This window comes from Ornithodoros turicata, chromosome 1, assembly GCF_037126465.1.
Source record: "Ornithodoros turicata isolate Travis chromosome 1, ASM3712646v1, whole genome shotgun sequence".
In the NCBI taxonomy this organism is placed as follows: Eukaryota; Metazoa; Arthropoda; class Arachnida; order Ixodida; family Argasidae; genus Ornithodoros; species Ornithodoros turicata.
The window spans coordinates 193,737,697-193,763,529 of NC_088201.1; the positions used below are offsets into that span (position 1 = coordinate 193,737,697).

The window sequence follows — 25,833 nt, forward strand, 5'->3', positions numbered from 1 at the left end:
ATTGAACACTTGCAGGGGCTATGCTCCAGGAGAGTTCATCCTGGTCATGAGAGAACTAATCTTCTGAGGCTGGAACAACATAGAAGGGACAAATGCATACAAAACTTCAATTTGCCAAAGAAATTAACTATGAAAGATTCATCCTGGTCGTTCTAAAAACGTGAAACGATAAAAAGAGACGTCAGAAAGAATAGAGGAGGGCCAGGAGATTTGCTCTATGAGGTAAGGCTGCGAACTGCAGACAATATGCCGGAGTCTTCCTTTATCGTGGACTGGAATTTTTCAATTAGGAATGATTCACGCTGTTGTCCGCTGTGGTGTCACGTAAAACTGGACTGACGGACGGACGGACGGATGAATGGATAGACGGATGGATGGATGGACGGACTTCACACTCAAGGTGTCGGAAATCAGTGCAAAAAGGCCATATGGCTTGGCGTAGAGACTTATGTACACGCTAATATTGTTGAACGAGTGGCTGGCTTGAGTGAAATGACGCGACACAGGGATATTTGGTTGGTTTCTAATATCGAATGTGCAATTATTAAAACGAATTTGGAATGACGTTGTAGTTAGGCCCACATATTGTGCTTTGCATGAATTGCATTCCAATAGATATACTACGACGAAGGAGTTGCAGAAGGAAGCACTTACTAATTTTTACTTGGAAGTTGCTGTGATGACGTTTCAGTATGTTTTGAAGGTGAAGGATCCCGCCATTGAAGTTGACTGTAAGATTAACCCGTTTGGGGCGTTCGGGCTGTGCTGAGTTTTGTACAATTCTAGTATATTTGCGCAATTTGAGTGTATCTTTGTGCCCATAGCTGTGCCGCTAATTTGAATGTAATGTCTGTTGTTGAATTCAAAATTCACATGTGAGTATTAACGAAATTAGTGTTTCTTCGAGAGCAGAATCATAAGGATTTTAGGATAGTTTTTCACATGCAACTATGGTCGCATGACTGCCGTTGTCGTGGGGGAGATTGGTGTAGAACGAGGTAACATGGAGACTCACAAGTAGCTCGTCGGTAAAACAGACTGAAACTCGCGGATTCCTTTGCAGGATAGAGTGAGGCGCTTCATGCGTTTCACGTCATCGGACGTCCGAAGACATCATAAAATGAACGTCAGGACGACATGTGGTGGCTAGTTCTTACTGATTGGTTCCCATGGAATGAACTCGTTTGATGAACAATGATTGGCCGTTTTCAAATTTGTGCGCGAGCGGTCAAACAGCCGACAGCGCGTCGGTAGAAACGGCTGAAACCAGTTCCCCGAAACTCGCGACTACCTTTCCGGGATGAAGTCAGGCACTTCATGCGTTTCACGTCATCGGACGTCCGAAAACATCATAAAATGAACGTTAGGACGACATCCGGTGGCTAGTTTGTACAGATTGGTTCCCATGGAATGAATTCGTTTTATGATCAATGATTGGCCGTTTTCAAATTTGCGCGAGCCTCAAACGGACGACAGCAAGTCGTAGAGCCGGCTAGAAGCAGTTCCCTGAGACTCACGATTTCCTTTGCGGGATAAAGTGAAGAGCTTTCGCTAAGCCTATTTTGTTCCCCTTTTTCTGACACCGTTACTTAGAAGGCTACCCTGCTCGCCGACGTTCCGTCGAATGGGGACAAACCGTCCGCCTTTCAGGTAGCTGTAAGGTACAGTCAGTTCATCAGTAAGTAAGTTCACCGTAAGTGCATCAGTTAACGTCGCTGTTATCAACCGCGGCAGAAAGGGCATGAAGAACGATGCCCGCCAAAAGGGCTGGCTAAGGACCCCATGGCAACTTCGCAAATGCGAAGTAAGCCCAGTCAGAACAAACGCCCTGTATTGAGACATCAGACAAGGGTGAGATAAGCGGTTCTGATGAGAAATCTACCGAAAGTGATAGTCTTAGAACTGCACTTAACAAACGAAGCAATGATGTGGCTGCAGATAGTGCTCTGAACCACTCCCGGATAAACGAACTCTCAGATACAATGGAAGATGATGAGGGATTCATCACTGTGGTGCACAAAAAGCAAAGGAAAGCAGAAATACCTGTTATTATGAGACCTGTCAATCGTAAGGAATCTTTCTTTCACGTAAACCCAAACAACACTTCTAAAGAAGTCCTGCAAGCATCTCAAGAGGAAATTAAAAGCCACAGTTTCGCAAAGGACGGCAGTATTGTGATATCGGTTGCGTCTCTGCCTGCTGCCAAAGCCTTGCTTGCGCTAACAACGTTTTCCAGTATTGCTGTGACATCACGAGTTGCAGATTCATACGCAACAAACACAGGGAAAATAGTTGGGCTCAGGATTACATACAGTGACGAACAACCGCTGGAATTCTTGCAACCCTATGGTGCTGTGGATGGTCGTCGTCGAAAAGGATTCAAGATGCATGTCAACGCGAGACATACGCGTCAGGAACTACACTAGTGTGATCATTACCTTCAAGTCTTATGTTCAAATGTCGCACTCTATAAAGCTGGGATTTGACACTTACACAGTGTATGGGTATTTTACGCCAACCCAAGGTTACAACTGCATGCGGTTCGCCAAAGAATTGCAGAGGCACCACGCGCTGTAAGGTACGTGCAGGGCCGCACAACTATCGTGACTGTGTTGCGAGAAGGCAAAATAAGTGTGCCAACTGTAATGGTCCCCACGCAGCTTTCTATGGCAAGTGTTCCCGACGCCTAACCGCCATGAGAGCAGTCAAGGCCGATGCCTATGGTAATGAAGAAGTAAAGCGTTATTTACAAGCTGCAAGTCGCAAACAAAACAAAAGGCTCAACAAAAGAAATACCAAACTCTGCCACCACCGCCAACGTTTGAAAATTTCCCTCAGCTACCACAAAGGCCAGCTAAAACAGGGATAGCACGAAAGACCACAGGCCAACCACCAGCAGAAAAGCCTCCACCGCCTCCAAGTGTCTGGTCTACTGAAGAGTCTGCCGAAGGCGACAAGCCTACCCCGCCACCAGCGCCCCCAAGGAAACTCATCCATCGACCAGACAGAAGGGTTACCCAGAACAGAAGTCTCCTTGGTCCTCCAGATCATTCCTGTTGTTCTGGCAGCATTTAAGGCTACTGTCGTGTCTCTCCCACAAACCCAACAACTTCCCGAGGTAAAGCAGGTTCTTGCCTTCGAATCTCAACTGCTGACGATCATTACGCAAGCCAGTCATGGATAAAATTTACAGTAGTGCAACGGTTATGCAGTGGAACTGCAATGGACTTCAGGGACGAATCAGTAACGTGAGAAAATTTTTGTTACGTTATCCTATCCTAGTGCTAGCGTACATAGAAACTGGAATCAGCAGTACTTTCATGATCTCAAACTACGAGGGGTGTTCAAGTCAAACCGGGACTTTCTGTCTCCTGACCGAACAAATGGCTCGCGCTACTTCTTTTGCTTCATTTTCACACGCGACAGGCCTCCGCCTTCACCACGTGATGGTGCAAAGTTTGTGCAAAACAGAAGACACGTTTCTGAACAAGATGGCCGACGACGAGGTGAGCGCGCATATCGAACAGCGAATTGTCATGAAGTTTCTCGTGAATGAAGACGTAAGGTCATCCGACTTTCACAGAAGACTTCCGGCTCAGTATGGTTACGATACGCTTAGCCGCAACGAAGCGTTTGAGTGGTGCAAAAGGTTCCGAGACGTCCGTACATGAGTGCAGGACGATACCCGCCGGGACGGCTCAGAGCCCAGTGTCTGACTTCCTGAGAACATCTAACTTGTGGAGCGCCTGATCCTCAAGTACCGATGGATAACATGTCTCGAACTTGCTCGAAACAAGGACCTTACTGTGGGAACGTTGAACACTATCATTCATGAACACCTCCAGTTTCGAAAAGTTCGTGCCCGTTGGGTCCCGAGGCGGCTCTCTGAGTTTCACCGGCAGAGAGGACTGAGAATCTCCCAAGAGCTAAGGTACCGCTTCGCTACTGAAGGACAGCCGTTCCTTGATCGGATCATCATGTGCGATGAAACTTGGGTGCGCCATTTCGCTCCTGAGTCTACACGTGCATCAAAACAGTGGAAGCATCCGGGTTCGCCAGCTCCGAAGAAGTTCCGAAACACCCCGTCTGCGGGTAAAGTCATGGTCACGGTTTTCTGGGATAAGGCTGGCGTTGTTCATGTTGGTTTTCTGCCCAGTGGTACCACCATCAATAGAGCTTATTACTGCCAGGTTCTCAGGGATGTGCATAAGGCGCTGAAGCAAAAGCGGCCGAGCCTCACCACCAAAGGAGTCCTCCTCCTACAGGACAATGCACGCCCGCATACCGCGCATCTCACGACACGCCCCTTACAGGAACTGGGCTGAGAGTTGCTGCCACATTCCCATTACAGTCTAGACCTCGCCCCCAGCGGTTACCATCTCTTCGGACCATTGAATGCGTTCCTTGGGGGCCGCCACTTCAGCTGCGACGACGAGGACAAGAATGCAGTCCGATCATGGCTGCTATGCGCCGATATGGATTTCCACGCTGCTGCCATCCAAACCCTCGTGATACCCTGATACAAGAGCATTGGTGTAGCTGGAGATTACGTTGCAAAATAAAAATAATTTCCCGCCTGTAAGTTCATTTTACTTTCGCGAAAAATGACAAATCCCGTGTTGACTTGAACACCCCTCGTATGTTTGTTACATATGTGCCCGGGACACAAGAGCCATGTACTGTTAGCAATCCGAAGAGATATTCCGTCGGCTTTTGTGCAGTCATCTAGCGTCGGCTCTGCGGAATATGTTATTGGAAAAGCACGCCTATCTACAAACACAGTTACCATTGTTGCAGCATATATACCTCCAAAAATGCAGTTGATACTAAGCAATTACGGACATTTATCTCACTGCTACGTCAACCCGTGCTGATGTAAATGCACATTCCCTTCTACGGGAAAGCAAGAAAACGGACGCAGGAGGACGACAGCATTATGGGCCTTGATCTTACATTTCTAAACGATGGCTCAACAACGTTTTTACGCGGCCAAACCTACAGCAGCTGCATTGATGTCACACTGTGCACAAATGATATTGAACAAGACCTTATATGAGCTGTGGATATTGCTACAAGAGGAAGTGGCCACATTCCAACCTATATTATTGAAGAAAGCTGCATGCAACAAAAACCCAGAAGGCCCCTTACAGTCTACAACTGGCATGATTTCCAGCATGAAAACACGGCCTCTCTCTCTGGCTGTATATCTCCGAGAGACCTTGCAGCAAAAATACAAGAAAACCTCCAGGAAGCAAGCAAGACAGTTAGACTACCTAGTGCATATGCAAATATTGATGCTAATTTCCAGCAACTGAGGGCTCAGCGCAGAAGGGCTGAACGACGATTCAGATGCTCAGGGGACCTAAGGCATCGGAAGGAGGCCACTGCACTCAAAGAAAAAAAAAACAAGAAACATCTCAAACAATTAAAACTAAAAAAATGGACCGAGACTTGTGCCTCATTAGATCCATCAAGAAGTAGCACCAAGACGCGGCGCATAATAAAGAGCTTGAAATCACTTCCCAAGCAAAACATCCCTTTCCGTGCCATTGCTTTGAAAACTGGGACCTCAGAAAAAATGATTGCTGAAGAATTCCTTACGACAATAACAAGACCATCTGAGGCCTCTTCAAGCCCCATGCATATACAGGGTGGGTGCATATAAAGTATCCCACCATTTATTCACGTATGGCATTTCCTGGTTACCCCATGAACTTCCGGTGGCGTGGGATGACGCATTTATCGGATGAAACCGAACAAAAAAATCTTAGTAACCAAACTCCACGTAAAAAAAAAAATTGCCGATGCAAACGTTGCTCTCCGTGCATCCCGATTTTCCTATGCAGAAGTCAATATGGCGGTCACGGGACAGTTGCGTCTAGCTACCGCTAGGCATACCAGATCTCGTTTTGTTTCTCTGTGAGCGGCACCCCGAGCGGTAGTGCGACACAACCCTGCTACACTGCTATGGCCCATTGGAAATACAGAGAGCGAAGCTCACGTTGCTAACGATATCATTGCCCAAAGTTTGGTTTCCACGATTTTCTTCTCGACGTGCAGCGCATAAATGCACCGTGGTGCACCGCCGGAAGTTCCTACGGTATGTGGGAAACGCGCTATGTACGAAAATGTGGGGCTACTTTATCTGCACCCACCCTGTACAATCAGCCCGAACTGCCTACGTAAATGCACTCGTGTCGAAACATAAAGGAACACCAGAAATGGATTCAAAATTTGCCATGGGTGAACTACAGCGTGCACTTGCAAAAGCATCAAGAAAGAAAACAACCCCAGGACATGACAAAATTACGTATAAATCGCTTGAAAACCTCGGGCCAACCGCCATCAATACTGCAATACTGATTGCTTGATTGTTTCGTTGCTGTTTGATACACCTTTCCCCTGTCATGTCTGTTTTGCCTTCTTTACCTTATCAGGGAAATAAGGAGCGAGTTTGGGGCGTAAAAGACGTGCCATCGAGTTATAAGTGGAAGTCTTTCAGGCTGGCAGGGGCTATTTGTTTCTGGATCCAGGACTGCCGTGGCACGTAGCGCCGCTTTTCACATTTTTATAGGCTGCTCCCACCTTGATGTAAGTAGAAAGTATTGTTTGCATATAGCTACTTTGCCGTCGGGCTGCTGGGACACGATAGCTCGGACGAGGCACCCACGATAGGAGCTTCCTATGTCGTAGAGCCGTAGCGTGCACGAAGCGCTGCCCGTGCTGCACCTCAACTATGCAGGAGTCGTTGCAATATCGGCATCTCGTGAGGTACCAGCCTGCAGCACTGAGAATAGCGGGGTGCTGAAGTTGCGCGAAGCATGGTAGGCTGAAAATCTGAAAAGCTATGCATGGTAGGATGAACTGCTGAAAAGTTATCTTAATCGTTGTGGTATACAGCGTGTTGAAGGACTGCGTGTCATTATCGGAGATTTCATCAGGTACACACCAAAAAATTGTGACACCCGCTATGGGGATACCACTTTATACCTAACTTCCTTGATTAAGTTACTTTTTCCCACAAAAATGTAATATTTGATATATGTGTTTCAACAGGGTACCTCAACAGAACACAGGCGGGCACACAAGGTGGGTACAGTGGCTGAAAACTGTTCAAGGGCTGCCGCATCTCTATCGTGCACTCCACCGTGTGTGCTCGCTGCACTTTGAGCCAGGCTGCTTTTATACTGGGCACACTCAAAGACAAAGACTCAAGCCTGATGCATGCCCTACAATTCCTGCCCAAGATGCAGAAGTAACAAAAACACATAATCAAAGTTTTAAAAGAGTCTCACGATGTTTGCAAAATGCAGAACCAAGAATAGCAGGAGCAGGGGGACCAACACGTTGTCACGCTGTCGTCACTTCACACGGAAAGCAACTGGCTTTGACTCCCCTCAAGTAGTCCCAGAACGCCACATACAGGCAAGCTTTCTACCTACACACATCAGGTGGAGAAAAAGCGGTACCATAATCACCAGTTGCCTCATGACTAGAGCATGAATGCGTTGCAGCCCAGTACAGTAACTAATTACAGGCTTTCGCTTTACATTACCATAGGACGTAGAAGTGGAAGAGCACCACAGTACTTCCAGAACGTTTGCACAGCCTATGACGAGCTCCACACCAGAGGTTATGGGACATAGTGTTGGTGTTTTAAAGTCGATCACCACATTCATATTAAAAAAAAAACATGTTAGTCAATCTGCAGTTCTCTTTTCCTATTATCGTTCTTGTCCTCTCATACACAAACATAAATTTGGTGTCAATTTGAAAGATAAAGAAGTAAAAATGTGAATTATATCTTGCATGGTGAATAGCGCTCGAGGACATGGCAACCCCATCGGTGTCGGGAACTATGCCAGGTGATCAAACACTGGTACACCCTCAACCAAGAGGAGACCTCCTGTAAGTGTTTCTACAGAGCGCAGTTAAACTACACAAACAAGCGTGTCTCATGGCCCAAAATGACATGCTGTTCATTGGCAAAAGGCTACATCAGCGCAACAACACCGGTGAAGTAAAGTCAGAAAAAGACACCAGGCAGTGTGCGCAGCAAACTCTACAAGGACATTCATACGGTTCGAAAACAACACCGGGTTCAAAATTAAAGACGGTCTACCAGCACCTGGGGAAAGTAAGGCGAAGACTTTATGCCACCAAGCAAGTTATTCGACGGAGAGAGAAATTCAATATCTGAAGAAGCTCATCGATGACATGAAGGAAAAGAAACTAATACCTCAAGAGGCCGAAATACAGCTACAGTCATTTGGTGAGCTGCCAGATGAAATTCTAAAGGAGTGGTACAAAACTATAAGAGGGTGCCATCTGGACGGCGTTACAGTGAGAACTTCAGGAAATTTGACACAACGCTTCTCTACTATTCTCCACGTGCATACAAGTACCTGTCAACAAGGTTTCCAATGCCGACACCAGCTACCATAAGAAACGACTGCAGGTTGTTGATGTGTAGCCAGGATTCACCATGGAGTCTTTGCAACACGTGAAGGAAAAAGTACAGTGGTGCCGTAGAGGAGGAACGGCTGTGTTCAGTAATGCTGGACGGCACGAGTATTAGACGATCAAAAGAGAAGCCGACTGATTGGGTATGTAAACTTTGGCCAGTCCAAAACACCCGAAGACTCCGATGACGTCCCCTTCGCGACGGATTCTTTTGTATTGGCGTCGTAACCCACTGGAAACTGCCCATAGGATGTTTTCTGAACAATATTTCTCCGGAGATGTTCTTCGAAAGATCGTCACAGATGCTGTTAAAGTCCTGCAAGAGTGCAATATGCATGCAGTCACACTTGTGTGCGATTGCTTGTCCTACAATGTAACAATAGGGAAGATTCTTGGCTGTAGGATCTATCAACGGCAGCCTGAGGACTTTCACACATCCGTTCCTCACCCAGTGAGACCAGTAGAGCCTATCTTCCTCATCTTCGATGTCGCGCATGCACTGAAGCTGCTCAGGAACCTTCTCGGCGACAAGGGCACATTGTACAGTTCTGAATATGGAGTAAGTTATCATGCTATTATGTAGCATTGAGTTGTCCTTAGGCCCAAAATGTTGTAGGTAGTGGAGTGGGACTCCATCGTTAGACTGCACACGCTACAAGATGAAGAAGAGCTTCGCGCAGCTAACCGGCTCGTTCGGGCTCATATCGAGTATAAAAGTCAAATAACGAAGGTGCGTCTTCAGAACAAACATTCAGCCTATCTGTGGGCCTTCCACAATTTCAGGACACTGAGGGAACAGAGAGGTTCCTTACAGATGTCAATGAGGAATAGTGAATGCTCTTGCTGTGCCATACTTAACCATATTCAATTTTTCCTTGTAGTGATTTTGACCTGCTAAATTCGCATGCACCGCATGCCAAAGTGTACAAGGCGCCGCTGCAACCGGCAACGTTTAGTGGCCATGAAGAGAGGATCTTGTCCATCTCTAAGAAATTAATGACACTGAGGCTGCCGTCGGATGTCAACAATCAGCCTCGCCTTCTCCCTGAAAAGTGTTGCTGAACTAGCCAGCTACCTTTTCTCACAAAGGTTGTGCAGGTAGGTTTCTATTAACCCACAATTCCCAAGCTGTACAATATTGTGATGGTTTCTTGTTTTTAGTTTAATAGCGCTAAAATAAGCAGCGTGATCTGCGATATTTAAGTGCAAATGTTTAATATCTGATGTAATGTCTGTATTTGCATAGTATGCTGCAACTCATGGTGTGCGTAAGCTCCTTTTGAGAAGAACTAATTGCAAAGTTGCGTTTCTTCCCTGCAGGCACATCTACACCTACAGACTAAGCGAAGACGACCTGGAGACTTCTTTGGTTGTATTCGTCAGAGGGTAGGATGGAACGACAACCCATCTGCACTTCAGTTCCGCTATGCTTGTAGAGCAGGGTCAAAAGCAGGGAATGTCGCTCCCAGCTTAGAAGGCATTCTCATGCTGGGACATTAAGGCACGCAGAGGCAGAATGAACAACAGCGAACTGAAGACCCGGATGAGGATGCCCCACAGTCTAGTGCACTTGACACAGCTGCGTACTTCCTTGACCATGATGAGATCCTAAAGTAGGTGGGCAAAAAATTGGCGGGCACCTTGTCGCATTTGTGACAAGTCGGATCACTTGCTCCGGTTGCATTGACATTATGGTACACTTTAGTGGAAGCAGCATTCTTCTCTTTCTGAGAGAAAATGAAAGCACGGTCTGCCCATCTATGTTTGTACAAAATGTTCTTCGCTGTGGGGAACGTATCATGAGGCAAAGGAAAAAGGCTGATATGCAGGTACTTATTATGTCAGCATTTAAAATGTTTGCAGAAAGACACCGTCAAGTAAGTGCATCGAAGAAGTGCTTTGACGAAACCCCAGAGCATGTTATTACGAAGGATGTTCAAGTCAAACCGGGACTTTCTGTGTCCTGAGTGTGCAAATGGCTCGTACTACTTCTTTTTCGTCATTTTCACACCCGACAGTCCTCCGCGTTCAGCACGTGGTGGTCCAAAGTTTGTGCAAAACAGAAGAAACGTGCTGGACAAGATGGCCGACAACGAGGTGAGCGCCCACACCGAACAGCGAATTGTCAGGAAGTTTCTCGTGAATGAAGGCGTAAAGTCATCTGAAATTCACAGAAGACTTCGGGCTCATTATGGCCACGATACACTTAGCCGCAGCAAAGCATTTCAGTGGTGCAAACGGTTCCGAGACGGCCGTACGACGATATGCTCGCATAGACGCCCTAGCACGTCGGGCACATGGGGATATCAACCTCCGTAACTGTTCACTACCACTTTCAGCCTCTGGCTGTCGATTACAGATACGCCGAATCCGCCACAGCGGCACCAGGCAGTTTCAAGAAAACGCTGTCCGATTGAACGATCATCTCCGGTCCATCGACCCGTCGATGGATTTCGTTGCTACACACCACTGCTCGCGTTAGCGTCCATTCTACAACGACTACGACTTCGTCTTCAGGACACCTCTGCTTTTCTATAAAACGAGTCACTCGCACAAATGTCCCACTTGCATGGTTGAAGCTGATATTCCAGGGCCCGTCGACAATGAGAGATTCGACACCCCTCGAGTCACGCTCAGACGACGCCTACTCGAACTGCGATGCACAGGCTTTTTTCTGGCCACTCTGCTCGGCCCTGTACGACACCCCACACAGCGCTCTGTGACAACAGTTTTGATGTTCCTGAGCTGCACAGGTCTCATTCTTCAGTGTCTCACCCCAGGATTTTTCTGAGAGGGGGGTCCAGCATATGCCAGCATGGTAGATATACGATCTAAGTCAATTAAACACTAGGTGAAAACAGAAATTGAGGAGGGGGTCAGGACATCCTGACCCCCCTCTAGATCCGCCCCTGTCCCACCCTCACCCTCAACGCAAGAACTTCATCTTTTTTTAAGTAATCTTTTCTTTAATCAATCTCACCCTTCTTTCATCGTTTGATAGCCATCTTTTTAAAGGCAATATTTTCTTTAATTTACATCACTCTCCCTTCATCGTTTGTTAGCTTATCCTTTATTTCCTAATTCTTTTCTTTTTATTGTAGTTTTCTTTTGTTTATTTACTTCGGAATGGCAAGACGACGTCGCGTTTGGCTTACCTTTCCTCCCTTTTTTTTCTTCTTGTTCTAATAAATATAACCCCCTTGTATTCTATGGTATAAATACACATTTGCTCGGCATGCTTGTGGCATTACCCGAGGCTACAATAGAAAAGCTTACGTGTAAGAAGAACAATTTGGGTTTCCCAAGAAGCTTCGTGCAGACTTTGTTACTGAACTGTTCGTAGATGTATTCCAGGTCAATCAGTTCGCCGCCGAAAGGGAACGTGATATCTTCCTTGCCGTGACCCAGCACAAAGCAGGCGAAGCAATCTGATGCTGTCGATGAATCCTTGTCAATATCGTCTTTACCTGTTCAGAAACAAAGAAAATGAAATTATTCTTCGGGTTCCTAAAAGGGAAACGTTGGTTTGGGATGCTACAAGTAAAAAAACATGTCTTACACGTTTTGAGCTTTTCGCGGATATCTGCTGGTGTGGGAACGTCGTAAACTTTAACGTCAAAGCCAATGACGCCACCAAATACACTTTCTATGGTCTTGGCGTCTGCTTCAGCTCCCGATTGTTCTTGCGTGTCAGGACTCTTCTGCAAATAAGCGGCAGCCTGAGATGTTGTGGACTTGTGCTGCCACAAGTGGTGTACTGGGATGATGTACCTCAGCATCAGGGTTAACTATGGATGTATTACATAGTATTGGAAACCTGGTTGAACAATAAATGTGTTAAACAACAAACAGTTATCATAAATAAATATGATGTTCGGGTATAAACTAAAGCTCTGCTCGCACAAAGAGCCCACAACGAACGTTACGCAAAAATCACAATGAAAGAATTGCTAAAGAGTAAGTGAGCTGGAGATTATAATTCATATTACTAAAACCCGAGGCTAGGGAACTATGAAAACAGCCGGACACTGTCCGCGTGCGTCTGTTTGCGTAGCTCCCTAGTCTTGAGGGTTTTGGTAATATGCAAACAGAAATCGCATTACTCGTGTGAAAAATACATAACACATTTTTGCATGACCAGCCGTCTGAAAACACAATGAGGGTAATATAGGGTAAACGGTAGATTCTCACGTGTATATCTATTAGAGTCTATAATGGATAGATAAAATTGCAAACAGGAGTTGTTGCGATACTTTCTGCTTCTATGAGTTTCACACAGGTTGGCGTACGCCACAATGAAATGTTGTGCAATCTACAAAAGAATCAAGATTCTACAAAAGATGGAATATTTCGTTTCGTTTGGTTCTGAAGTTTCCGCTTTTGTAGCGAGTTCTCGGAGTCGCCTGCCTCTGCTTTCAGCAGTTACGCGCCAGCTTCCATGGCATGCGTGTGTATTTGCTTCGTCCTATGTGCCGCTTATTAATAAGGTGCCATGATGACGTGTGTATACGTGAGTTTCTTGGCGACATTCGAGTTGTTACTTCTGTGGACGACGTGAGTAATTTTTTCTGAAGACAACAACCGCATATATTTTCAATCGGAACACGGAATATCCAGTGCACGCTATTTTCCGGAAGGAGGGCGAGGAAACCCGTGGAAGCTTCTTTCAGGAAGGTACGTGAAGGAAATTTTCTTGTATATAGTTTTTGCTGTGTGTGTGTGTGTTGTTTCAAAGGAAATTTGCTTGATTATCTTGCGAATGGAAAGTGACATTTAGAGGTTGATGTAACTTTTTTCTTAAATTTCTAGTATTTCTGATACCGTATTTGCAGATTCCCTACAATGCATTTCACATCGATTGCATGTCGCGTGATAGGCACTGAGGATATCGCCAAGGTCTGCAGCGAACGAAAGCGGATAGGAAAACCATCAAGCCGTGAGCCGGAACAGCAACAAACGAGGAATAATGTGAGTGTTTACATATATTGAACGGTGTATTATCGGCACCAAATTTCTGTCCTTCCGTTGCATTCTGTCCGATGTGCTCACCAGACTGTTTATCCCTCTGGTTTGACAAGCATTTATCTTTACTTTTTCTTGTTGAAAACGTATACGCATATTATTGGTATGCGTACAGCCTCTAATCATATTTGGGGACTCTAGGTGTGCCTGCTGTTGCAACCGTCTTCGTTTTAAGTACGGCAATTTACCATAATGAACTTTTATAGTTTTGTCACTGCGTAGAGCAAATTACTTTCGTAGATGCAGACATGCTCACTCAATTTGCTAATCACTATTCGGTATTTCGTGTATTATTTTGTATTACCTCTTTGATTATCGTACCTGAACTGAATTTTATCTTTAAGTGCTTCAAGAGCAGAACGGAGGAAGGCGAAGAAACCAGAAAGAAAATGAAGAGAGTCGCGACACTGAACGACAAATTAAACAGTCTGAAAAATATTTAGAACCTGATGACCTCAATACCAATAAAAAGTCTTTGAACACGAAGTCGTGCTACGGGCGCTCTGTGTTGTCCAATGCTTTCAGGTCCAATCTCTGGAAACCTCAGGCCCTGAGGTAACCGCAGGGACTCAAACTCTGAGGTAACACCAGAATCCCAAGCTCTGAGGTAACCCCAGGACCTCAAGCTCTGAGGTAACCTCAGAACCCCAAGCTCTGAGCTAACCTCACAACCTCAAGCTCTGAGGCAACCCCAAGACCTCAGATGTCCCATAATACCTGAAGACCTCAGACTCTGAGGTAACCTCAGGAATTATTTTCAATAGGGTTGACAGAGGGAAATACGGCCAGCCCGTCAAGCCTGTAAACCACCAAATGCAGAGTAAATCAGAACCACCTCAAAGCGCTAAGCTGCTTTGAATAATAATAATAATAATAATAATAATAATGAAGATCACGAGTTAAAACAAGGTAAAAGCAAAACATTACACCATCCAGTTTTTTTACATTGATAATTCGTGCAAACAAATCGATCACCGAAGGGGAACAGCTCACAGTCACACTTCACAACGCACTTTTATTTGTTGTCAGATGCCAAAAGTGAATATAATTGCAACGCCTTGCAAACACCAGACAGTTTCCATCTGGACGGCGATCCAACCAATACACGTGCGGTGAATTGCGGTGAATTGCTAGAGGCCCACGTAACTGGTCAGGAAAAAACTCATCGCGGAGGAGGTGGTCCTTGCGTCCCTTGTTGTGAACGGCCGTCAAGCAGAAGACGATTACGTTCGACGAAAAAAGTGCAGCTCACGTGTCATACCTGATTTACACACACACACAAAATGTTCATCATAGCGTGTTATCCCAACGCCTGCGACAAGGAGAAACGTAATGCTTCAGCCCTCAGACACGACAAGAGACCTTGGGCGTGAGATTGGCAGGGGAACACCAGCTAGGGTTCTGAATCGCGTGCCCATCGTCACGTTGCCCACATCTGTGACGCCGACAACGGCGTGCCCTTTCACCATCACCAGCCCAGCCCCCAACCACCCCGAATCGCGTGCCCTTTTTACAATCCCTGGATTTCGGGATGTTGATATGTGGATCCCAGGATGCACCGGCACCGATTATGCACCGATTTGCACCGATTTTGCACCAGCACCGGCATTTGCATCGATTCGGAATGTCGACTTTGCAATGAAGTGCGTCTCTTCTTGCCGTCTGCTGCGGAATAACTTCTGGCTGGGGCCCAGGAAAAATAAAAAGACAAATCTTCCTGTTTCTCGTCATTTCAACCAGCCTGGTCATTCAATAAATGACGTCGCCCTTTTTATTCTTCAATCAAACTTTGGCTCCGATAGACGCAGGGAACAACGCGAGTCTGACCTTATTTTCAAATTCCAATGAATCATTACCGAAGATCCCGGTGTACATTCAACAGTAAGGAATCTGGGGGCTTAATCGCTTCATCGTCGTTACGGTCGTTACAAGCTAACGAGTGGTGGGAAATTCAAAAAGGTGGGCACGTGACACATTGCGCGTGACGTGTACCACGACCTTTACGTATTGCGCGAAGAGCGTCGTGCATGTGTTTTATCACGTGCCCTCCTTTTTATATTTCGCGCCCGCCTTTTTGAATTTCTCGCCACTCGTTAGCTTGTAACGACCGTAACGACGATGAAGCGATTAAGCCCATGGTCGCCTAGATGGGATATAGGTTCTATTTTTTTCCTTTTATTTTTCACTCTTTTTATTTCTTTTCAGCTACGGCCTCAGTACAGCTCACCCTGAGCTGGCTCCCCAAGAAAGATGACATCACCACCCGGACTTTGCCTTGCGGAATGTTCCAGAATATGACTCTCGGACAACTGCCACGTGGTATACTTGCACGGATTGTGACGTCATTCAGGGAACCTATTTAAGCAATATGCAACCCTTGTACCTCTTTTCTCCTGACGAAGACAGTGCCACTGTCGAAACGTCGACCATTCTTTTTTTAATCTATGTGTTAAAGTACCCATTAAATAAATTAGTTTTTGTTAACGTTCCTGTAATCTGTAGTCCACGTCTTACTATTTCACTTTTATTCAACTTCGTAGCCGTCTGATATATTAACCTATTTGTCCTATATATATATACGCTACAAAATGGAGGTTGGAACGACCAGGGTGTTGTATATAGATAGGGGAGAAAAGACACCAGAGACTGAAGTAGGGAGTAGGGGAAAGTTATTTATTAAGCTGGCGTTTAAACTAAGGGTTTGGGGAAGTCTACGTTTCGGCGGAAGCTCCGCCTTCTTCGGGACTGAGACGAAAATCTATGTACAAGGTATTTTAAAAGGTTACAAAAGTGTCGTCACAGCTGGTACAATTTCACTGCGAGGCAGTCGTCAGTGAGTCATGTTCTGGAAGATTCCGCAAGGTTCCTAGGTCATCGGCCGGGGAGATTACGTGTCAGAGCCTTGGAGTTCCAGAAAGGTCTGGGGTCGCGCTCGTCGAAAACCTGTTGTCCGGGGTGTTCTTAGCGTCATTGTGTCCAGCTGTGAAGAAAAGAAGAAAAGAGGCAGGGGGCACTCTGAGGTCACACAGAAAAAAAGTTATCCGGATATGCTTCTTACAGTTGATAGCACTCCTTTATCCTCATTTATTAGAGATTGGAATTTGTAGATCAAGTACGATTCGCGTTGCTCTCTGCAGCGATCGGATGTTAAATTTGACTCTAAAATAAAAAGTGCGACGTTATTAATGGAATGACCGGGTCGACTAAAATGGCGGGAAACCGGGAGGCTACCTTTTTTCGAAACATCTGATCGGTGATTATTGAATCGAATCCTAAATGAATTTGATCTACATATTGCGCGGAGCATGTTGTACATCGAATCATATAAATAATGTTACTTGAGTTACAGTCAAAGTGGCCATTGATTTTAAGGGAGAAGTCGGAGTTTGTACTCTTGACCGCTGCCGTGCTTTGCATTGATTTGCATATTTGGCATCTTTTACCATTGCATGGATGGCATCCCGCCGTAGGTGTTAATGGTTTGGGAACTTTGGAGTTGACTAGTCTATCTTGAAGGTTGCGGGCACGTCTGTAAGTAACTCGTGGCTCCTCGGCAAATATTTGTCGTGTCCGTTCAGATTACAGAAGGATGCTATGGTGGCGGTAGTAACGAACCTTCGTTAATCGTAATTTTCCACCCAGTCTTGTAAAAGACGCCCTGTGCAAAGCACGACTTATATATATATATATATATATATATATATTTAAATGGAAAAAAATAGCCGGGGCTTTTTCATTTTATACTTTTTCATTTTCATTCACTTTTTCTTTTTCATTTTATACTTCACTGGCTTTGCACTGGGCTTTCAGTGAGTGAGTTATCTCACCCTGACTGGAGGAATCACGTGTTACGTGACCTTCTGACGCCATCCACTCAAACGTTGCCTGCCTGCGTACTGTTGATGAGGCCCAACAAGGCTGAAACAGCTGTCCAGTACTGGCATGGCGACGTTTGAGTTACAAACATATATATATATATATACTTATATATACTCATGGAACGATGCGACAGCACCAGAGGACACTGCGTGCAGCCATAGAAGCCATCTTAATCTGTAATTTTGAATTTCAAACACATCTAGTGTCATTTACTTGTTTCTGTAATGGCTTTTTCCCCTCATTATATTTGACATTTGACGTTTCAAATATACGTCAAATTCGGGAGGATCAAAAGAACAAAAAGAGATACCTGCGGAGAGAGATAGATTCTGCAATATTTCTTGTTGTAGGATTGGAAGACTCCTTCTGATTTCATGGCAGTTTTATGCTACTTGAGGACTGTTTTCCGCTATGGCTTCCGTAGCTGACATGAGTCATCAGCTAATGTCGTTGTAAAGTATCTTGGACGACTAGGTTGGTTCGTTTCGGATTGCAAATGATATTTTTTGGGGAAGGGTTGCTTGAAACAAAAAGTCGGTTGGACACCGTTCCTTCTCTTTCACTCGTACCGTTGAATATTTGTTGCCAATAAAGCAAAAATTTATAATCCCGAAATCCCGAGATTTAGCCCTGCGAAATCCCCGCATTTCGGGACGTGAAATTATGATGAAATTCCGGGATTTCGGGATCCCGAACTCCGAACCATAGCACCAGCGCTGCTTGGCGTTGCGCAATACCGGTGACGTAACGGGGGCCAGCAGCACGGCACTGTTGCTCGATCTACAGGAAAATACGTGCGGGAGAGGGGAATACGGAAGAGAAACTTGAAGCGCACGCTTTTCACACAGTGGAGCGATTTCGCCCTGAAAAATTTTAGGCATATTAGTTTCTCAGCGGGAACAACCGTTTCTAGTGTGGCGGCCCGTGTGTGATGACGAAGACGTGCCTCTGCTGCCACGCGCTACGGCGCTGGCACGGCAGTTCTACCGGCACCGTCCTAGCGTGAGGCCACGACCATCTGCCCGCTGGGACATTCCATCATCGCCGGTCAGGACTCATGTAGAGGGACACCACCTCCTCTACATTTGGTGACCCGAACTATGAACACCATGTTCGGCATAATTCGGCCAAGCACCATCCCAAATTACTGCAAGCCCACCTCCGAAGGTACGGTGCAACGTTCTACCGAGGAACCGCTAGGCGACGACGTCAATTCACCGCGGCTCCACTCATCGCAACGCCCGACCGCGCCACACCATGGTCCTACCCACCTTACCCATCTACCCAGATCACGTCGCCATGGTCTCGCACTCTGCGTCACGTCGCCACACGCTTCACGATGGCACTCCTCGGGCTTCCACCAGCGGCACCTTCCCGAGCATCACGCTCCTGTACCGGTCGCGGTACGCCGCTGTCGACCGCCCCACCCGCATCTGCTACGCTTGCGGTCCAAGAACCCTGCCCGCCTCGCCTTCCCACCAGGCTTCCATACAAGACACTGGCAGCTCGCCCAGATGCGGTCAAGAGGCTCCGGGACCAACATTCCACCGGGGACACGCACGGAGGCCACAGTGAGTTTTACTCCCGGTCTCCCCGTGCTTCACGATGGTCCTCCCCGCAGTCTCCTTGGCGACAACACTACGAGCCCAGCGCTCACGAACCGGTCGCGGTTCTGTCGCCCCTCTCTGAATTACTTCCGCATACCTGCCCTCACACCGCCCCTGGAACCCGCCCGGTCAGCGCTTGCCTGCACCAACTACCCTGCTGCTACTGCGATTTCTGAACAAGTCGTCCCTGTTGCACGTGTCGCCCGTCTTCCTCCTCTTGATGTATCGACGCGGCCCTCAACCGCCAGCTCTACACCGCTCCGCGTCTGAGGGGGGGAGTGATGTGGCGGCCCGTGTGTGATGACGAAGACGTGCCTCTGCTGCCACGCGCTACGGCGCTGGCACGGCAGTTCTACCGGCACCGTCCTAGCGTGAGGCCACGACCATCTGCCCGCTGGGACATTCCATCATCGCCGGTCAGGACTCATGTAGAGGGACACCACCTCCTCTACACTAGAAAAGAAAAAAATAATGGGGATTCGGGAAATTTCGTAGTCCCTTTAACCCTCCTTTACAAACGAAATATAGGGGAACGCGGGGCAAAACGCGGCAGTTTGCCACTTAGTGCCACCTAGTTTTTAAACGTGCGGTGATAGAGATAAGATATTCCGGTTACGTAGGCGTCCACATGTACCCTGCTACTTAACATAAAGACGACGATTTTGGTGTGCCCCAAGCAGAGGAAAAAAAAAGTGAACTGAGCCTATTTAAATATAAGACAGCGGTCAAAACTACGCGAATTTCGGCACAGTACTTTTTTCGGTACAGTGAAGTTCAAGCACTGATGCGGCCTGTATTAAGCTACGCGTTTAGTTATTACCGTTGGTTATTCGTGTAACCTTCCACAAACTTTCAAGAGGTTCGCTCCTCCCGTTTTTAAGAGGGAATGTTTTTAACAGGGCGACACTCGTGGGGCAAAACGCGACACTTCGTTAATTAGCGGCGTCTCTATTTAAACGCCCAATGGAATTCGTTCGATACTTTGACCAAATATCCACTGTAGCTCAGCTTAAGATCGACGTGATTGGTGGTGCACAAACAGAAAAAGAAATTGCTCAGTCAAGGTTGGTGGACAAGGCAGCCGGAGATAAGACTCGTATTTTTGTTCGTCTCTCTTTTTCGCTGGTGGAAAAGGAAGAGTTTCCCTCACTCGAATCCCTCCCACATCGCTCCTTGTGGACACCTCCGACAACTCCATCGGAGCGGCTCTCCAGCAAGTGTCGGACGGCGTTGTAGCCACACTCGCCTTCTTATCCCGGAAGCCTTCCGTTATGGAATCCCGCTAGGGAACGTCTCGCCGCATATTCCGCTGTCCGGCATCTCAGTCACTTCTTGAAGGGTCTGAGGTTTGACTGACCATAGCACCCTGGTCGACGCTTTCACCTCAGATAGTTAGAGGTACAGCCAGCACGAAACTCGCCACTTAGCGTACATTGCCGAGGATTCCACCGACATTCGACACATTAGGGGTACTGCCAACATCATTGCCGACATAATCAGCCGGGTTGAGGCTGTCGGTCCAGCAGCCTGCAGTTCTTACATTTACTCGTCTTGTTCAAGAACAAGCAAATCATCCCGAGATGCAGCACTCTGCTGTCTCGCAGAAGACCAGCCGCAAGCTGAGAGACGTCACTTTCGTGGTTGCGCAAGATCGGAACTCGATCCTCCGGAGCAGCACACAGTCCTGTCCTGTGCCCTTCGTCCCTTTCTTCGACAGCACTCAGCTCTTAGCCCACCCTTGTGTGTGTGCCTCCACCATTATGATTCTCCGGCGTTTCATATGTCCGGGTGCGCGAAAGGACATCCGGCTCTGGGTGCGCGCCTGTACACCGTGTCAGCTCTCGAAATGTCATCGCCACACTGTCACGCCTCTTGGCACTCTTCTATCTCGCACGGACCGTTTCTGAATGGTACACCTCAACATCGTGGGCACGCTAACTACTAACGTGCGTAATCGATTTACGCGACGACCTGAAGCGGCGTCCATAGCTGACGCCATCGCAGATACCGTCGCGCGCACATTCCTCGGAACACGGATTTCCCGCCCTGGCGTCCCTCAAGAGGTTGTGAAGGACAAGGGCCAAAAATTCAAAAGTCGCCTCTTCCTGGCTTTAACTCTCTTTGTGGGTAGCACAGGTATCCGAACTTCGGCTTACAGCAATGTCTTGGTCGAGCGCTTTCATCGGCACTTGAAGCAGGCCATCATGGCCCACGACAAGCGCAACCGATGGGCCGATATGAAATAACTGATGTTCTGAGGCTGGAACAACATAGAAGGGACAAATACATACAAGCTTTGTATGTATTTGTCCCTTCTATGTTGTTCCAGCCTCAGAACATCAGTTATTTCATGTTCATCAGTTGCCGCCTGCGTCGTTCCCGTCGTATGAGTGTGCGTGTGAGTGAGCAAAAATGTAAGAGTGAAAGGAGAATGAGTGAGAGAGAGTGTCTGGTTTGTCCCTTCAGATGACGCACCCTGGAAGTCGTTGAGAAAGCGTGTTAGCTTAGCTCAATTGGAAGAGCCCTGGACCGGCAATCCAGAAGATGTGGGTTCGAGTCCTACAGCTGGCTAACCTTTTCAGTGACTTTCATCTTTCATCGTGCCGATATGCTGCCCGTCGTCCTCCTCGGCATACCTTCCGCCGTGAAGCCCAACCTCGCCTGCTCTTCGACTTAGTTGGTATACGGCTCTCCTCCTCGACTTCACGCCTGCCGTCTCTTCCAAGAATGCTTCTTCTTTTCTCACCCGCGTTCGCCGAGCTTTTGCGGCCATCCGCTTCACGCCGACCCGCGCCTCAACTTCACGGTCCTCATTCGTACAGCCCAGCCTGCGCTCATCGGCACACATTTTTCTGCGAAAGTGTCGTATTCGCCGCTCTCTAGAGCCTCCCCATTCTGGACCCTATAAAGTGATCCGACGTAGTCCCAAGACATTCATTATCGACGTTCTTGGTACAACCCAGTCGGCCTCCATTGACCGTCTTAAGCCCACCTTCCAAGACCACCCACCTTCAGGGATCATCGCCCCCGTCCGCTCATAGGGCTGTTCGGCAGGGCAAGAGGGCGCTCGTGTTTACGGCAGTCAGCGCCACTTGTGGCGACTGTGCTAAGTTTTCCAAGGTAGCGTGTTCTCTCATCACGCACATGTTATGTGCTGTGTCCGAATGACCAAGTTGTGTTACGTTTTTTGAATAAGGTATAAGTGACCGAGGACTGTCTCCCCATCAAGTCGGAAGAAGAGAAACCGTCAACAGCGCGCGTTTTCGGCGCAAGGCAGAATATTATCAGACAGTCTCGAAATACGGGTATAATGTGCCTCCCAGGTACCGTAGCTGTACTAGCTCTGAGCGAAACCTGAAATGAATGGAGCGAGCGCTACGAATGTTTGTCAGCAGCCAGTAGTTGGCTCTTTTTATGGGCGTCACATTCTTTCTTTTTTCCTTTTGCTTACTACAACCAAAGCTACCGCTTGTCAGATATCCGTGACCGTTTGGGAAGAGAGGAATATGGGAGTCAGATTACGACAGTCATCAGAACAAGAATTTAGATGCCCCTGCGGCTGAGATTATTAACTTTGAGACACTTTTGACACAGTGTGAATGAGACCTAACTTAATAAAAGACATGTCTCAAGTACAACACAACTTTCATAATCCAAGTACCAATTGCAATGACTTCCACTGGATCCTGCGTGGGTATGATGATTTTGGGAATCACATGCACTCGCGACATCTTATACTTCTATACTTGCCAAGCCCTTTGTTCCACCTTTCGATCACGGTAATTATTTTTATCCGATAATCTCGCAGTAAAACGCGTAGTTTTACACATAAAGCCTCGTATTGTCGACAACTTCCAAAGATGTGATGACGACCGCGCGTTATAAGACTTACCGAGCCGGTGCGATGTACTTAAACTAAGGTGAGGGAGTAATGAGAGCCGTAAAGGTGGACGCTCGCCATACGTCACTGCCTATAAGATCGTAAAGGCCAGCCATGCTGCACGGATGTAAGCGCACTAGGCATCCGCGTCAGGGTTGAAGGTAGAAGGCCTATAAAGAGTTGGGGACGTTGCTTCGGAGGTTGAGAGGTTGAGACGGAGGTTGAGACGCGAGGCCCATATTGCGTCTATAGATACAACCTAGGCCTCATATACTATACCTGGGCCTTTATTATACTAAAACGGCGCTACCATCAGGTTCAGAGGGTGCTGTTAGCGCAGCATCATCTGCTGGTTAAGGAGAATGACTAACAACGATGACTAATCAATTAAATCCATTAATTAACTCAAATAAGGACGTCTTGAACAAAAGCCAGATATCGATATGGGAGACTGTCCTAGTTAAAATCCACACCACGTTTAAAAATTTTGAAACACGTACGTGTATTAAAATATCCATTCCGGGATTACACGGATCTTACGGTATCGTCATTCGGCTCTCTAAAAGCAGAGATGGTGCCGCTTACAGAACGTGAGAACACTTACACATATTTCTTCTGCAACGAAGCCGAAGTATTCACCTGAACAGATACCATGACTGCCACATTTCCATTTCCAGACAAATATGTAATTAATAATTTAAAAAATAAATTCATAATACCCATTACTGATGATTTTCACATAGTACTACGCAACCGAGACATAGCTCTACGTGTATGACAGAATGGCGTAGACACAGGCGAGCTGGTGGACGACATTTATTATGAAAAAAACCTGAGCGTGGGGCACGAAGAAGATACAAAGGCAGAACAGCTCAAGTTTATAAGCTTGCGGAATCACACATCCATCAGCTTCAGTTTGAATGTAAAAAAATAGAATAAAAACATATATAATACAAGTGCCCCCCGGTGTCCTTTGTGCAGTTCGTGCATTTAATAACAGTGACGTGACTTAGGCTTTTATTTTTACCGTTCCCCGGGCTGTACATTTTCAGATATTGCACGGAAACAAGTGGAATATCGTGCACAGCGCATGTAATCGTATTCTTCGTCTGTCGAGTCCACTCTGAAACTGCTCCTCGCCGTACCATCAGGAGAGAGAGGCAGCGCGAGTGTCGCGCTGCCAAACTTTAGGCGAACGTCCCTATCGGCGCCAGACAGAGTCTCTAAGCCTCCCAGCGAGTCCGTGACGTGGGCCGTCACTCTCACCTCGTCCGCTTCCTCGAGCAACACCACCTAGATGCAGAAAGCCTGTGCGCTCGTTGGCGTGACGTAACAATTAAGGGTCAGCCAGTCAGGATCGTGTTTTCAACGGCCGCAGCCAGTCACGCACGTGGTTTCAGCGGTTGTGGCCATGGAGAAGAACCACCGTCGTCTGCGAGTTGTCATTGACCCTCCCCACGTAAAAAATGGTAAAACTTGGAAATAAAGCGCAAAGCGGTCTCACTCTTTCTCAAAACTGGTTGCACTTGCGCTTTTTGTCTAAATATTTAGGTCTGCAGGTTCCAGGTGATGTGCAATCATTTGCGAGTTCTTGAATTCGCAAAACGGTGAATCGTAATAGCAGACGAATTCTGGCTTTATATGTCCACATAGCGAGGGAGGGAGAGGAGTCAATGCGCAGGCTTTCTTTATCTAAGTGGCGTTGGCTCGGCCGTTCTCAGTGACCTCTGGTCTGCAAGGGTAGAGCCCCTGTTGTTCCACAGACGTCGACACCCTTGTGCCGTATCAGTTATACTTTAGGTGCGTGGGAAGCGCGAAATAAAACCATTAATTTCTTAAGATCAGCTGGCGGCTCCGAACCTTTTTTTCTTTCACGCCCTCTGTAACGAGCTCTAATGACAAACTTTTTGAATTTTTTTATATACTTCTTGGTTAAACGCAGGTTTGATCTCCGTGCTGTGGAAATTTGGGGACCGTCCACATTCCTACAATGCATTGCCAAGTTTCCACAGGGCGTGAAAACTCTGTCCTTGGCTCCTTGCGTTTCATTGTGGCTATCAGATACTATTTACCCAACCCATGTCAAAGCAGTACGAAACACGAATTTATAAATAGTATCAGATGATTGCATTGTACATACCTCCCCCCATCATAGGCAATTTTCACTTGGCTTGAACAACCTGATCCTATCCCTGAAATGCGCATCAGCATCAGGGAGGAAAAGCAAGGGTCACGGATAGAAAAGGCACGCGCGCAACGCACACAGACACACACACATAGACACGAAAGTAAACAAATAAAATAAGTAGCTAAACGTACAACACATCAACACTTGCCAAAACATCAGCACTTGCCGTCATCAGCACTTGCACAGTTGCGTGCAACTGTCTGGCATTGCGCGCTCCTTAGACGTTCTCGCTCGATTTGTTGAAAACGGGAGGCAGGACCTTTTTTCCCCTTATGTTCGGAATAATTGACAGTACAAAGAAACCGTACCCCTCCCATTTTCCTCAAATCGAGGGAGAGAACGGTGTCATTCGGGATGATGGTTGGCTAGGAGCGTGCTATGTGGTGTAGCTAATTTTTATATTTTATTGGTGGTATTTATTATATTTTATTTTAATTTTATATGGTGTAGCTAATTTCAATCAAGGCACTGTATGCATTTCATACGTCAAGGGTGTATCCGAGTCGGTTCGTCGAGCGCTTCTTCCACTAGATATCAAGACAACATTTAAACCTTTCATCAAACTTCGAAGTATGCTGTCCAAGCCCAAAGACCCTGTTCCCCCCACTTCCCAAAGCGGAGTTGTTTACCGGGTACAATGCCAAGACTGCGACGCAGTATAATAGGGAAAACGGGTCGCAAATGCTGTACCCGTCTCAAAGAGCACAAACGTGACGTGGACTAAGCTACACATGTGACAAGGTCAAAGACGGAACTGCTTGACCATTGTTGGAGGACCGGCCATACTTTCGATT

General features: G+C 46.9%; 1 protein-coding gene across 2 annotated transcripts in view; it reads right to left on the bottom strand.

Annotated features, from left to right (window-relative positions):
* Positions 1 to 25,833, bottom strand: part of LOC135378912 (atlastin-2-like) — a 277,503-nt gene that overhangs the window by 135,697 nt on the left and 115,973 nt on the right. For both annotated transcript variants that reach the window (XM_064612076.1, XM_064612075.1), the window contains 2 exons: positions 12,023 to 12,164; positions 11,740 to 11,930 (listed from right to left, as the gene is read on the bottom strand). In XM_064612076.1, the coding sequence (XP_064468146.1) occupies positions 11,740 to 11,930; positions 12,023 to 12,164 (333 nt within the window). The remainder of the gene's footprint in view (positions 1 to 11,739; positions 11,931 to 12,022; positions 12,165 to 25,833) is intronic.